Below are 17,231 nucleotides of genomic sequence, written 5' to 3'. Positions count from 1 at the left end.
CTCTAGCGCCGAGTGACGATCACTAACCGGCATGTACTTAACGAAGTACATTTAATGAAGGACACAAAATCTACTGGCATTTTGTAAATATCTACTAGACTACATATTTTATTAAATATACATGTATACCATAATACTTTGCTGTAAGAGACTAGTCCTTCACAGGGTTATTGTTTGGTGTCACTGTTTCAGAATTGCGCTCGAGATTCATAACAAGTACAGAATTACGGTAATACATCAAAGGGTATGTACGTTGAACTTGATGAAATGAGTACTTTTTGATGCTATTGTAAAATTTGACCGTGGTTATGGTAATTTGCTATACGTAAATGAAGGCTAGGATTAAGGTTTAGTAGGACTCTGACATCGCAATTTAAATTATCTCTTAGTTATTTAATGCAAGATAAATTTTGACCAAAATCAACAAACTACTTTAGTAATCATTTGTCGTACAAGGTCATATCTCGTTATTAAGTTATTACATTTTTTAAATTTATTTTATTACAGTTTATTCGTTCTTAAAAACAAAATGTTATAAAAAAATTTTACTGAATAATACTATTGGTAAAAATTTATCGCAAAAACCTCGTAGGATGTCCTGTCTGAGTTTTAACATGTTAAACGACGCAGCATAGTAGTTTCAAAGGTTAAGGGAAATTCAAAATGTTCCAGGACGTAAATCCTCAAATATTTGATTTTATTTTTCTTAATAAAGTTTTTGGTTTCTAATTTTTAGAAAATAGAATTTCTTTACACAATATAACAAAATCACATGCTTTTAGTAATCGCACAGACTAGAGTCTGTCCTAATTATTTAACATATCACTTTTAATGAGACTTTTCAAGTCACATAAAAATTCAAGAATTTTATTTACATTAGCAACGAATATAATTGTATGTACATATATCTGTCACAAGTCGTTTTAATTATTGACTCATTTTTATTACATTGTTATAACGAATAAAAATTAAATACTTACATCTTTAGCACAAATACATCACAAAAATACACATACGCTGCCGTAACCGACGCAGCAGACAGTGCAGACACTGCAGATTGCACACCACCTGATGCGTGTACATGAACATTCACACATTGGAGACCTCTGCAGCGATGCCAAGTCTTCACTCATCGCTACTTCCCCCTTGCCCCGCAAGTGGTTTCCCCCTGCTATCTCCACCGAACATCCTTAAATTTTCTTAGGTACAGACATACGCTGCAGTGCAGTTTAAGAAAGATCAAAATATTATGCCACACATACACTAACGGTATCTGTAAGAGTGCCTTAAGTTTTAAGTATTAGGTATGATACTTCAGATATACATCACATACTATAAGGTATGTATTAACCTTATCACATATATACGAGTCAAAGTAGGACGTACTTGGGAACTCTTTGCAAAGAGAGACTTTTATTGTATACTCAAATGAATGCACCTATAAAATTTAAATTGTGATGGCGATACAAATGGAGAGAAGAGATTGACGGTAGTAAACGCCTTAAGTGTAGAAATACGTTCGAGTTATATCCTAAAGGTGTAAAACAAATGGTAGGTATTCGAACATAACGTATCGCATTAAAAGGTATGAAATGCATTAAATGCTTACACGTATCAGTAAATAAAAACATCTTGAAGGTTTTACACGAGTCCAAGTATAGAAATTGACTAGATTTTCATATAATGTAGTAATGAAATTTTATCTGCGTACATGGGTGATGTGTATACTATACTATAGTAAAATATTTAATGCAATCCTTGTTTATCGGTGGACATTCAATTTTGAATGCACAATACTTCCTGTAAGTTTGTATTAATTTGAGAACCCCAGGTAGCAAGGTGAATTCTTAATCGAATGTACTAAAGTATCTACATTTACGCAATCGCACACCTTGGAGTGATCATAAGCATTCCTTTGCACGCATAAATAAAGGCTTTTAAGTACAAATATTTGGTATTACTGAATATTCTGCCGTACAAACAAATATATAATACTAAATTGAAAAAGATAAAATAAAGAAAAAATTGACCAGTTCAATGCACTCTTTTTAATTTAGAACTCGTCGTGAATACGATCAAATTAAAGGGATATTAGTATCCATCGATCGAAATTTAAATTGTACCTTATATTGTCAATAAAAAAATCTTTATAGTAAAAACTATACACACATGTCCTAACCTCTTATAATTCAAAGATTATTTGTTTATCAGAGGCGAAAAATTTAATATTTTGCTGAATACTACTATCGTATTTTATTGCAAATGCTTTTAAATTATTAATCCATATAATCACTTGCATGCGATCTCTAGATATATTGTCAATCAACAAGACTAGATAGCACGTCAAATGAAAAATACACTATCTGATTTACTGTGATAAAATCCATTTATTTGACTTTCACGGCAAAATACATGTTAGAAAGGGAGCAAGTGATGCGATGATGTATACAGTGCTACTTGTTCAGGCATGAGAAGTATTAACTTACAACGAGCTTGATATTGGCATAATACGCTTAAATCTTAGCTTTTATGAACAAACTTTGATGTTATACATTAGTAATATGAATTCCATCAGTATGTACACAGAATAGTTTTCTCAAGCATATCATACTCGCAATAATTACTTTTATGAGACTCAGCTTGTATGGTTATGTATTTGTTTATCTAAAGCCTGTAGATCTGTTAAGCACCTACGATCCTTTTTTTATTATTGAAAGAATTCTTACTGGAAAACCACTTCATAGAATGTGAGCGCACTATGTACGTTTATTAATTAAATATTGAGCTATTTTTTAATGTTGAAAAATTCGTTATTTGAATTATAACAATTACAATAATACTATTTAAATTGTATTTAAATTCACGATTTTTGTCAGCTATGTTACATCAGCCAGTTTGAAGTTACTCAATCTTTTTTACTCGAAATTTTTATTACCTTTTTGAGCAATTTATTTGGAAATATTATCTTTGACCACTCATATACGCCTAGCATTTTTAACTTTATTATTCTATAAAAATCAATAAATATTCTTATTAAAACCTATTTATATGCCTAATTTTGCTTTTCAGTTCATCTCGATCTATTTATTTGGTCGATCCATTTATTTTTCATTTCTCCTCACATCTGATATTCTTACAATGACTTGACTTATATATATTTTTAAGTATTTTAAAATAAATGTCCCTAAATACTTGCTCCTTTGTCAAAAAATAACATCCAATTTTTTTCCAAATAATATTTGCTTATCAGTCCATATCAATCCATTTGCCATTTCTCTTTACTTCTGGTGTTCTAACAAAGACTCAACTTATACATATTCTTAAGTAACTCAAAGCAAATATTTCCCAAACACTGGCTCCTTTGTCAAAAAACAACATCCAAATTTAAAATAGTATTTACTTATATTCTCAAGTTTGTAACAGTTCGTTCAGTTCTCATAAATATTTTTAAGAAGTTTTGATTTCACTTGTATTTTTAATAGTCGTTTTTCAAAATATGCTACAGTTTTTTCGTTTAGGCAAATATTTTCCTCACCTCTACCTCGTTGAACTCATGTACGTAAGCTGTACACGGTACTAATTCTATACCTTTGCATTTTTTAAATTTATAAATCACTTTATTAAAATATTTTTTTGTGTTATCCATAGAATATTTTGTATAGTTACACCCAATTTATTTTCTACTAAATGTGAATAGTCACTTTAACAATCAATAGTCTCTCATTTTCGCCCAATATAACAGATTTTCGTACATCATCTGTATTTATCTAATGGAGTTAAAAAATATTTTTTACTGTTTTAGCCCATAATTCAAATAATGACTTAAGTTTTTTATAAATCATTATTATTATAACAAAATAAGCAAGCTAATAAGGAGCAGCGTTGGCTCAGTGGTAAGCGTGCTTGTTATTGATACAACGCAGTTCTAGCGGTTGTGGGTTCGATTCTCGGTGAATGCAGATTTTTTCAAAAACTGTTTTCATCGGGAAAAGTTTCTATGTAAACCCGGCTGTTTCGGGGCGGGTTTTTCCGTGGAATTTTTCTTTCAGAGCAATGCCAGGGTTTTTTCCTTGCCCCACAGGTTTTCGAGCCTGGGTGAATGCAAAATAGTGTTAGGGCTATAGGTAGGGATTAGTGGACCCGATGCCAGGCGTTGGGCAGGAATCGCTGGCCTTACCAGTAAGGAGTGGTCCCTGAAACATGGGGCTTCTCCGGGGATGCTTATTAGATTAGATCCGATGCTTCGGCAGAAAGCGCCGGCTTAACCGGCTTAACCGGCGAGGAGTGGACGTCCTGGAATATGGAGTCTTCTCCGGGGAAAGACTACGTACTGGTGAGTGGACCCGATGTACCATTGGTGCAGAGAGTATTACCTTAACTGGCAAGGTATTCCACCGGAGATACTCACACTGTGCCTATAGATTCAGATAGGATATGAGGAAAAAGGTTTGGAAATGCGTGTTGGCAATACATCCCCACACATAGTTAGTAAGTGGGTGACCCCCGCGACTAGGCCAGTAGGCTGTTGTGGTAACCCGATAGAAAAAAAAAAAAGCAATAGCTATTGTTTATTGGTGATTTGAAGATTAACTGAATAGTAATAAAATTTATGTATAAGATGATTGTCATTTATTTCTTAAGCTTTTGTAAAAAAAGCTTTACAAAATGTCTTACAAAATAATAACTGGAATGGCAATTTAACATTCATGGACAGTATTTCTCCGTTAAACGTTTACATTAAAGAAATTAACGTATCTCAGATAACTTCTAAGATAACCACCAGACTGCTGTCGGTCAGATAACTGTTGTCACTTCTTTATATTATTGTATGTATTACAACTATTCAAACTGAAGGTTATAAAAGGTGAAATCTTAAGAAAGCTATATCTACAACCTTACGACTATAGGAACCTATGAACTGGTTGCAAGCTTGATTATTTATTTTTTTGTAGAGATCATATATTTAGTAAACAAACTAATACCAAATATTTTTTGATAGATTGGCCTTTACATTTTATTCACCACAATTTTTTTTCATTTTATAAAACGATATCCTTTAACTCCCGACAAATCCATGCAAACTCATTAAAAAAAAAAAAAAAAAAAAAAAAAAGTAAAATGGGAAAAAAAAAAAGTCAAAATCTGACTAAGTTATCATGTCGCAGGGCAACCGAGGGAGTTGGATTAGCACCAGGGGTTCCTGGGGCACCAGGTGCACCAGGCACTGGCGATGGTACTGGCGAGATCGTCGGTGGACCAAGAACTCCACAACAGGTTGCTGCTCAGAAACGACTGCAGCAGACCCAGGCGCAGGTTGACGAAGTCGTCGACATCATGAAGACAAACGTCGAAAAGGTTCTTGAGCGCGATCAAAAGCTCTCGGAACTTGACGATCGAGCTGGTAAGTAGTATTCTTCAACTCTGCTTATTTATTTTTTCATGCTGTTGGTTTTATGTCATGCCGTCATCATCAATATTAAGTTACTATTCCTGACCGCTTTTTAGTTTTGGATCTGTGTTTTGGCAATAATGATTGGTTTTACTGTCGTAAACGAATATCTTAGTTAAATAAAATATGGTGCATTGGCTTTGACTTATTATATATATTAGGTAGTAAGATTTGTTAGATTTACGATTTCTTTAAAGTGTAACAGCAAGTTAACGTTAAAATTTCGACTGTTATGTGTTTAGAATTTATAAATACTATAAGTGCTATGTTAGTATCCTGATATTAAAAATAATGTTACAAAAGTACGTTGACGTATAAGTTAGTTTTAAAAATAGTGTTACAGTTCTGAAAAAAAAAAAATATTTAATGTAAGGTCCCAGACAGTTAATATATTGTTTTTCTGACTTTACTCAACTGCTAGAGCAAACTTGAAAGGGCTAATACTTTTCAACTAACTTTTTTCTTAACCCAAAGCAGAGATAGTTACTTCTTCTCTATATCTTCAAGTAAGCTTGATCTTTTTAATCTGAGTTAGGTCTTTCTGCACAGAAATTTTTGAATTGGCTAATTTTCTTACTAACGCGCTTAAAAATTACTCAACTTACGACAAGTTAGGCCAAGGTTATGCTACGATTATCTCAAGCTACTCCAAACTTGGGCTTTGGGACTGTGCCAAACTTTGTACTTTGTAAGTATGTGTTTGGCGCACCTTCGACAAAGCCTTGCACCAGCTTGCAAATTTAAAAAATTAAATTGGGCCAAGCTTGGGTTTTTTTTTTTTATTTTTAAAGTTATACTTCTACAGGCACATCATGCGCAAGAGTTAATCAACAATAATAACAAATTGGTTAACTTGAGAAAATGTGTGACGAAAGTGGATTTTGCATCCGTTACCCACGCTGCTGTAAGCGGTCTCGATATTAAAATATCGATTATCTTTTGTTATGGTATGATTCGTAACTTATTTTTAATGTAAATATTTATTTACAAATTAATATTTCTTAGCAGAGCAGCTTTTCTATGTATTGATAAATATTTATTTATTATTTTTCAGTTACTTTTACATTAAATAAACTATTGTTCTTACAATTTTTTGATATTTTTTCAAAATTTATTTTTCAAACTTTTATTTTGTATTCTACGAATACATTAATTAACTTTTTTGGGTTTTATTTTTCACAGCTTTTCCATTCTTAACTAAAATTATTTTTTGGCTTAAGGAGATTTATCCTACATTAGCAGGGAAAAAGTTTTGAGAGGTGAAAGGAGCGCAAATATGTGCAGCAATGATGGCAATTGTGATTGTCATATAAATGTTCTTTACTTGATCCATTCTTTCTAAATTTTTTAATAAAAACGAGCTTATAGATCTGTTTAAAAACTTAATATAAAAGTAATCTTTCATACCAAAAAATTTCGAGATCTCTACGCATCGTATAAATGAAATTTAACGTGATTCTTTTATGATGTTACATGTCAAAAAATTTTTTTACAAAGAAGCATATATAAAAAATGGGTACAATTCAACAATCTGCAATTTTACTAAAGTATTTTTTATGCTAATTTGATCATGTGTTTGGTGTTTGAATAACATCTATCAAAAAAACCTATGTGCGAGGAACATCCTTAAAAATCAATTACTGGCATGTAATACTACCCTATTAAAGAAGGCGCTACCACAAAATGGTTTTTTTAACCTTTTAAATACAAATATATTTTGGATATTAAATATAGACTAGAAATAAGTGTGGGAGCGTATGTGACAGATGAAAGCGTGACGTTATAGATGTAATCAGTATAGGTGGAAGGAAGTTCTTTTGAAATCATTGGAAGATTCGATGAAAGTGCATAGTCTTATATGGTTCAGCGTACAAATTTTTTTGTTGTATTCTGCCATAATATATTGTTTATAATTATTTATTCGTTACATATAAAAATATTTTATAAAACCACATCTAATTAACGCAGGTGTACTCATTCCAACGATATTTCCACCACCTTTGTACACAATACTTTTTTGTGGAAGATATATTTATATTTATGATTGTATTTGTCTTCATGATTTCATAAAAGTATAATTTCATACTTGGGTACCCAAGCACGCGCTGACTACAAGTTTTATCATACCCATGGCAAAGCTTTCTTAAAGCTTGCAAGTTGGTCTGAGTAATTAGGCCAAGATAGGCATTTTTGGATTGCTGAATGTACCTTTGGCAAAACCTTACTTAAGCTTACAAGCTGATTGAATTACATGGGCCAGACTTAGCAGATTTATTTTCTAAGACATTTGCTTCTCTATTAAGTTATTCTCTACATAAATAAGAAACTGAGCCTGACATAAATATAAACAACAATGTAGTTTACCGCTGGTTTTTAGGATTTCAGCTGGATATCACAGTTTTTCCCATCTTGCTTGAGCTTTTTCATTTTTTAACTGAACCTCGTAAATTGGCAATGTATTCATTGTTCTCGGCTCTTACCACAAATAAAGTAAAAACATTTTATCAGTTGTCAAACTTCATTTCTCTTATAACCTCTTGTGTATAAGTGAGAGATAAAAAAAGTAATAAGTTTGGTGATAAATGGGTTCTAAAATAATTAAAAAGCAATAATTTTTCACCTATGGTAAAAATTCAATAAAATCTTTTTAATGCTATAAACGCAAATGACACATAACTTTATATTGATCTTACTTTTAAATCTATAACTCAGAGCGTCGAGATAAAATGTTTCATTTCTTAAAAATACTTTCAATGATTGTAAATAAAATTAATATATCCTTAAAAATACGATACGAGAGTATTTTCAAGTCAGTATATATTAGTCTTGCAAGGGGGCACTTCTATCACCTAGAATTTATAATATACACTTTACATTTATATATATTTTTTTGTAATAAAAAAATCCGTGCAATAGATAATTGAAGGGTACACATTTTTTTTATACATACATATATTTCATTTATAAAAAATTCCTATTTGAAACACGAAAATTCAAATTTGAACGCCGCGCGCGGGAAATATGCGTCTAGTACGTTAAGAAAACGCTAGAGCGCGTTCACCCAAAGAAGGGAAACCTGCTACTCAAAAGGAAACAACGTTAGCATAAAAGGCACCAGCGCGCAATGTAAAAGTGAGTCCTTTTCCAGCGAGCCTGGGACGCGGAAAATCCGTTGCTCACCCAGACCTGGAACTTTCCCGTGCACCGGTACGTTACCGTGACGAGCATAAGGGAGAGAAAGAGATGAAGTACGAAGGCTGATAGCTGAAAAGTAAGTTTGTACACCACCAACAGGTAACACTTCCACTAACCGGTTTCTACTTGGACTTTCGGTGTTCAACCGCTATAAGCGTGGAGACGACGCATCCCCAAGTAGTCAAGGCACCAGGGTTAGCGACCACGTTCTTAGGCGAAGTTCCTGGGTTGATGACTTGAGCAGTGCTCAAGACACTCAAGGGCCCTGAGAACGACCTAACCTTACGTGACTTGGTAGGATAGGTAGTTACCTAACATTAACCTTCCGTGGTTGTAATAAAAATTCGTATTAGTCTAACCTAACGTGTTTAAGCAGAGATATTAAAGAGGGAAAATTCAAATTGTCATTTATGTAAAATTCTCTATTAAAAAGGCGGATAAATTTTAAATAAATTATCGAGTATATTATATATTTCCTTTTTTCATTATTAACGTAAATAATCGCGATTACTCAAATATAATTAATACACGTAAAAATTGAAGATACAATGTTCTTAGAATCATATAATTGAATAAATATAAGATAATAAAAAATAAATTGATTGTACTTATTTAAGCAAACCTTCCCCTCCACGTATGATTGTGAGTTCCTTTTATAGTTTAAGATGAAAACTAGAAAAATAGCTGTTAAGATTTAAAATCGTTTATATAAACTGAGAATATTATCTGTACCCCAAAAAGGGGCAGGAATAAATTAAAAAAGGTAATAAATTAGAAAGATATTGAATAAGTTAAAAAAGATATTAAATTATTAAATTATTTAAATTAAGGGAATATCCAGGAGAATTCAATAAAGTAATAATCAATAAGCAATTTCTGTATATTGTGCAGGAATTAATTGATTATTCAACAGATAAATTTTAAAACTTGATAATAATTATTTTATATATTTCATATAATCGGCAATCCAAGCAATTTCGCTCTTTTACACAGGGCAATGAACCCGCCCTCCGACATATAAACACTAACATTGTTTGTGTGTCGGTTCCTAATCTTAGAGTTTCGTCGGTACAGATAGTATTTTTAGCCGATTGTTACCACCACCAATTAACCGGGGTTATACTAAAAGAAAGGGAAGTCGTAGTCTTTTTCAAGAGTTTGTGGATCATGTAATAGTGATGCCGATCTTGACTGACATGTAGTAATTCAAATACATCGGTCGACAATGAAAATGAAGGTCAATCTCCTACTTCAAAAAGTGATCCTATAGTTGCCTGACCAATTATAGAACAGTAAAAATACTTGCCAGGATAACTTGAGGACCAGCGTAATAAAGTAAACACAAAATTTATTAAATTTATTAGAAATTACTTAAATGCTCAACGTCTTACTGACCATAGGTTTGGCAGCCTTATTAGGCTAACTCTATTCACTGAATAATACTTAAGCAGTGTACATTGCAAACATACTTCAAAATATTTTTAGAATCTTGACAAAATCATACGATAAATAAATCTTTTAACAGTGACTGTACACTCTTAATGACCAAAAAATTGTTGCTATAAAATTTTAGGGTGGAACATTCGCTAATGTTGATTATACACATACAAATGGTGTAAGGGTTAAAATTATTTAAATTTAGCGTGTATACATGTATTGTGACTGTCCGCTTACTCTTCGGGGCTGTCTTCCTTGGCTTGTATTTGAAATAGAAAATTCTCTGATGGCACCACATCGGTTTTAGCAAATTTGCTTTATATATTAGTAATATATACACACACACACACACACACACACACACACACACACATATATATATATATATATATATATACATATATATGGGACGTTCCACGTCAACCAGGCCACCACTGGAAACAAAAATTGTAAAGCTTTAAAAAATCGTGCAAGGGCTTAAAATGTTTGTGTTGAGAACTTACTTTAAATGTCGAGTGGCATATTAATAAATTCAATATGGCTGGTCCAATATGGTGGCTGGAAGCCGTAGAAGAATCATGAGTCCAGCGGAAAAGGTTGTAAAAATGAAAATTCGCAACGGACCAGGTAGTTTTATGGCCAAAATTGTACCTGATAGATGCCCCTGAAGAACTTGTGTGAGTGGTAGATAAAATCCAAAATGGCAGATTCAATATGGAGGTCCAACTTTAAATATGGTGGCCAAATTTTTAAAAATCAATCGATTTACACCAAATTCGGTGTACGGGTATTTCATAGGTCACTTATCACGAAATTTGAGGTCAGATTTGCCACATTAAAAATGGCAGACAAAATTTTCAAAAATCAACCTATTTGTACAAAATTTGGTATAAGGGTGATTTTGACGCCGCGCCGTTGATTACAAACCCAAGGACAGACTTCTTAATGTAAAGATGGTAGACTCTATATTACAAAAATTTAATAACTTAGTCCATTTTACTTGATTAAGTGTTTTAGATTGACATATGGCTTTCACATAATCATGTGATTTTCAAAATGGCTGTTGAAATTGTCAGAACTAAATTATCGTATCTTAAGAAGAATGGTACGAAAGAATGAATGACAAATTATCATTAGTATTACAAGCTTTATTATTTTTTTGAGAATTGAACGTTTAAAGCTCTGATTTTAAGTAAGTTTTCTTACAAATAATTTTTCGCTTAACTAATATATAATGAATTCAGTGAATTAGATTGTCGATATCGAAACTTTAAATAAATCATATTAATATCGTATAATAGTTATAGGGCTCACAGCATCTGAATATCATTTAAGGTGGCTCCAGCGCCCAGTGCCGTATCAAAATGGGGAGACTAAAAATTAATCATTATTTTCTTTGAAATATGGTATAAAATTATCGTAGAGACTGTTGTAATCCATATTTTACATTTTCATAGTTACTTTAGTGAGTTAATATAAAAAAACAAAAAAGTTTTATGGTGCCCTAATTGATGAACTGTTACTGTAAGCTCCTAAGTTCAAGAGTGGTTATACCTATATATATGTACTCTGCAGAATGCAGACAGCTGAGAGCTGACTTGCACTCGCAACTGTATACTTAGTCTCCGATTATTTAAAGATTTTGTTCGATAACAAGACACTTTTCTCATGTCATCGCAAACTGCGTAATAATATATACAAGATAGTCTGTTTTTTACACCTTACGGGTTATTTAAATAAGTGCAGCAGTAGGTTGTATATCGCGTAAGCTTGTATTTCCTATCCAACCCGTCTTCAAACTACGATTTTGTAAGCATGATTTCTTACAATTTTTATCGTCAACCTTAATTTTTTTTTATACGAATAGAAAGATGGGAATTCAAAGAATATAATTCAATTTTATCAATCTTGGTTGGGTTATTTATATTTTTAACTTTGAGGCCACTGGAGCCACTTTAACTACTAAATATTTTTCTGCGTTTATGGAAAATGCGTGACCTTTATAGATATTCGTGACAGGCGGAGCACTAAAAAATCGACGTGAAAGGTGCTTTTTTGTTTTTTTGTGAAGATTTTTATTATAATACATTATTTCCATGTAAGGAAACTCTTTTTCCCCCATGTATACAGAGCCTTAGGTGTCAAGATGGCTTCATTTGGCTTTGCCTGAAGACTTGCTCTTGTGGCTTCCCTTTTGAATATAGCTAAGCCATCACAAACACACTTTCCATGAGCTGTGGCATGACAGTGTCACTCAGTCAAAATAGAAAAATCTTTATAATGATGAACTGAATTACACCTTTGAAAGCGGTTTTTAAAGTGTTGTTTAGCTCCATTAGAAACGTATATCAATTTTGTCACATTAAGACACATGTTTTTCATTTCTGGTATAATTTTTTCTTGCATTACGTATACAGCAGCTGTATCATGGTTCATACTGTCAGATAGGAGGACAACACAACCATGCTTATTATCTTGTCCAGACTTGTAATAACAAGTAACTGGGAGAATAGTACATTGATTATTATTGTAGTGGAAGGCTTGTACCGCGTCTTGTACTACAAAAGCAAAATTTTCAGAAAAGTCCAGTTGAACGAGTACTTCATTTTTACTTAGATATTTCGTACGATTAGACACATATGCTTTCTGACTTTTTAAATAAAATGATGGGGTATGAATTCTTCTAATTTATTAATAAAAACTTACACGAAGTCATTAACAGGGAGACATTCTTTCTTTAATGGGTACTAATCTGCAGATTTTCATATACTAAAAATTATTTCTTTCATACCCTGTGTTTCGAAAATATTAGATATGTAATCTTTCAATATTCCAAATTTCGGACATGATTGATACTCATTTAAAAAACAATCAGGCTGTAGATTTTCACACAATGCAATTTCAAGCAGTCGTTGTAGCTTTGTATTTTATTTTGTTAATTTTTTGTCATGTTTTGTAAATCGGAAGCATTAAGCATATTTTTGAAATTCTCATGTACTGGATATACACATACACTGTGTGTCCCTTTATCACCAGCAAGTATACACCACTTTGGTCTGAGCTCAGCAAACTTGCTCAAACTTACTGGATTTTTTGTGTTTAATTTTGTAAAATCTTCTTATAAAACACATGCATCTGAGAGAAGTAAACATTTCTGTACTTTATGTTTTTTCCCGTCCTTTCTTACAATAACAGCATCCTTTTTGTTTGCCACAATCCAACTATTTTCATCTGACTCATAAAAGTTCACAATCTTTGCAACTGTATCGGATGATAAACTTTTACCTGCTCTCGGAGATGGCATTGCTAAAATACCCTTCCTTTTTCTTTAATTCTTGCTTTTTCAGCCATTCTTCTTGAAGTTTCAAATTCTTTAGCTACTCTTCATATTGACCAACAATCAGGAGCTATTGTAAGTATTACTACGCATAAAGGATCGTTGGGTGGCAAACTTTTGAATCGTTTTTTGAGTCCATTTAATAATTGTTCCAATTTGTCTTCTCGGGAAAAGCATGACTCTTCTGCTGGAGAACAATCAACATCACTTTCAGACATATAACTGTTTTCTAAAGAGTTATCTTCATTCTGAGAAACTGCACTTTCTGACAGAAGTTGACTATTTTTATAATAAAGTTTTAGGCAATCCATACAAATTTTGGAAAACTTTGAGCAATGTGGAAAAAATTGCAACATACTCTTAGTCACATTTTTCCAATTATTTCCTTTGTGACTACTGATTCTGAAAGGATTAGCACATCTATCTGAATTTAGGCTTTTTGCAATATTTACTTGAGAAGTAGACATAATATGCCTTTCAATTAAAGCACATTAAACATTAAATATTGTAAATGAAATTATTCTTATTGTTATAAAAACTATTTTTAAGTATATGACAAAACCAATTAAAGAAGTAAACTACATATGCTAAATAAATATTATTTTTCACTTATATATTATTAATAACTGTAAAGTATATTATTTAACTTATATAGGACTATTCGATAACAATTTATAGATAATAAAAGCTACAATAGTTGCAGTTCTCAGAAAAGATACAAACATATATGAATACTTTTATTCGATATCTAATAAAATTCTACTAGCGTGGTGTCAGTTCAGGTGTCTGGTTGTTAAAAAGAAAAAAATTTTTCCACTCCTACGCTTATCTTACATTTTAAATATGTACTAGCGTGGTGTCAGGTGCTCCACCTGTCACGAATATCCATAAAAGTCACGCATTTTCCATGAACGCAGAAAAATATTTAGTAGTTAAATGATATTCAGATGCTGTGAGCCCTATAACTATTATACGATATTAATATGATTTATTGAAAGTTTCGATATCGACAATCTAATTCACTGAATTCATTATATATTAGTTAAGCGAAAAATTATTTGTAAGAAAACTTACTTAAAATCAGAGCTTTAAACGTTCAATTCTCAAAAAAATAATAAAGCTTGTAATACTAATGATAATTTGTCATTCATTCTTTCGTACCATTCTTCTTAAGATACGATAATTTAGTTCTGACAATTTCAACAGCCATTTTGAAAATCACATGATTATGTGAAAGCCATATGTCATTCTAAAACACTTAAACAAGTAAAATGGACTAAGTTATTAAATTTTTGTAATGTAGAGTCTACCATCTTTACATTTAAAAGTCTGTCCTTTAGTTTGTAATCAACGGCGTCAAAATCATCCTTATACCAAATTTTGTACAAATCGGTTGATTTTTGAAAATTTTGTCTGCCATTTTGAATGTGGCAAATCTGACCTCAAATTCGTGATCAGTGACCTATGAAATACCCGTACACCGAATTTGTTGTAAATCGATTGATTTTTAAAAATTTGGCCACCATATTTGATGTTTGACCCCCATATTGAATCCGCCATTTTGGATTTTATCTACCAACCACACAAGTTCTTCAGGGGCATTTATCAGGTACAATTTTGGCCATAAAACTACCTGGTCCGTTACGAATTTTCATTTTTACAACCTTTTTTTGCTGGACTCATGATCCTTCTACGGCTTTCAGCCACCATATTGGACCAGCCATATTGAATTTATTAATATGCCTCTCGACACTTAAAGGAAGTTCTCAATACAAACATTTTAAGCCCTTGCACGATTTTTTAAAGCTTTACAATTTTTGTTTCCAGTGATGGCCTGGTTGACGTGGAACGTCCCATGTATATATATATATATATATATTTATATATATATATATACATACATATATCTTACTAATATATAAAGCAAAGTTGCTAAAACCAATGTGGTGCCATCAGAGAAATTTCTACTTTAAATGCAAGCCAAGGAAGACAGCCCTGAAGAGTAAGCGGACAGTCACAATAGCCTCCTTTTTAGTGGTCATCCCAACGGCATACCTACAGAGAAGGTATTCTCAAGGCCCTCTTTTCCAACTAACGATGAGCGGTTGGTTATCTGGGGAACGACCCGAAGATAAGATATTCTCTAGTCAGTGGCGTACCTACCTCCAGTACGGTCTCCGTACACAGAGACTCCAAGAATAAGAGTCAAGCTACCGGCAGCTGGCTGTCCATTATCAACAATAATAATAAGGATTAACTGGAAATTTTACCTTTGGCCCTTTTCGTAAGCCTTGCTCATGAGTTAGTAAGCCTTCAAGAATATTGTTTAGAAATTCAACTGTAAAATTTATATAAATATCATTACCATTCAATAATTACCTTGTAAGTAGCAAGATCTCTGCTGTAGTATGTTTTCATTTATCTTTTTATATGATTTAGAATTTTATTATTTAAAAAGTAAGTATATTGGTTACGAAAAGTTAGTGTAACGCTATTTGTAGAAAAATTACTATGTGTACCAAAAATATCGTAGCAAACATTAGTTGTTTTCCATTTTTTTAGTACTTAAAATAATTCAACTTTTTCTCCACCAATATCTAATAATAATTTGGAGAATGTCTTGTCTGTTGAACAAATATTGATATTAAGTTTTAAAAACCTGCTTCTATTACCATTTTCCTAAACTGGACAAATCTGTCTGAAATCGCCTTTTAAAACAATTTGTTTGTTCCTAAAATTAATATTCGCATCACATCAATCACGTAATGTTCTTTAAACTATTTCATTTTTTTTTCCGAATCATAGAAGCCTCGTCCCATATAATTAAACCTACTTTTTTCAATGTTTTTTTTCAGATTTAAACTCTAAGAACAAACCTTATACATTGTTCAAGTCTAATTATAAACGAAATGTTTTATGACTAGTCATTTCTTATGGAAGTAATATTGATGCTATACTAGTCCATGCCATAGATTAAATTTTTTTCGCATGAGAAATGAGATGATTCACTAACTTTTTGTATAGAATTGTTTTTTCTGCACCTCCCAAGCCATCAATAAAAAAAACCTTATCTGTTTCTTCACACATAATATTGAAAATCGTGATTCACAATTAAAAAGATTTATTACGGCCAGAGAGTATAACCACCATTTATTTATTTCTATTACTTCTTTGAATATTTTTACCTGTACTTAATATTAGGCCTAATCATAATCCCATTTCGGGATGTTAAAGTAAAGTAAAAAAAACCTATTAGACCCTTTTTTTTGGAAACACTATATATTCGATACAATGATCAAACACGTTTTTTAAATTTTCTCTCCTTGAATATTTTCTGTGATTAGAATCAAGGCAAAAAATTGTCTTATAAATTTATGAAAAGTTATATTTAATTTACACTACTTATGTTTTGTCTCTTGAACTAGTTTCTTAGGATTTTTTTATTTTTTAACTTAAAAAAGCAACTGAAAAAATGAAGTACTTAACTGATTCAAAAATTAGAGGGTTGGCGCGCGGAGCGCGCAGAGGGGTGGAGCTCCACTAGTATGTATATAGAAGCCTCACTTATAAGTATCAGGTGGTGATACAGCACCCATTATGTTATGATATTATTTTCAAAATTCGCCACAATGGTAAACGAACTTTACTAGTCGAAACCGTATTTGTCTTTCTGTTGACAGTATACTTAGTTAAATTGGTATAAACGTTTGAGATTATTACGAACACATATGAGTATTGTATTTAGGTAACGGGCAATGATTTAATGCTTGTTATGGTATTACAAAATACGCCACAAAGGTTAATGAAATTGGC

General features: G+C 32.0%; 1 protein-coding gene across 1 annotated transcript in view; it reads left to right on the top strand.

The window, feature by feature from the left end:
- The first annotated feature begins 5,118 nt into the window (after nucleotides 1-5,118).
- LOC106639261 (neuronal synaptobrevin) overlaps nucleotides 5,119-17,231 on the top strand; it is a 174,571-nt gene continuing 162,458 nt past the window's right edge. Inside the window, exon 1 of the mRNA XM_089595670.1 lies at nucleotides 5,119-5,401. Coding sequence (XP_089451796.1) covers nucleotides 5,119-5,401 — 283 coding nt within the window. The remainder of the gene's footprint in view (nucleotides 5,402-17,231) is intronic.

This window comes from Copidosoma floridanum, unplaced genomic scaffold (genome assembly GCF_036245765.1).
Source record: "Copidosoma floridanum isolate Cflo_tuat_1 unplaced genomic scaffold, Cflo_Japanese_pri ptg000026l, whole genome shotgun sequence".
NCBI classification, from domain to species: domain Eukaryota; kingdom Metazoa; phylum Arthropoda; class Insecta; order Hymenoptera; family Encyrtidae; genus Copidosoma; species Copidosoma floridanum.
This window is presented reverse-complemented; position numbering and strand designations above follow the sequence as displayed.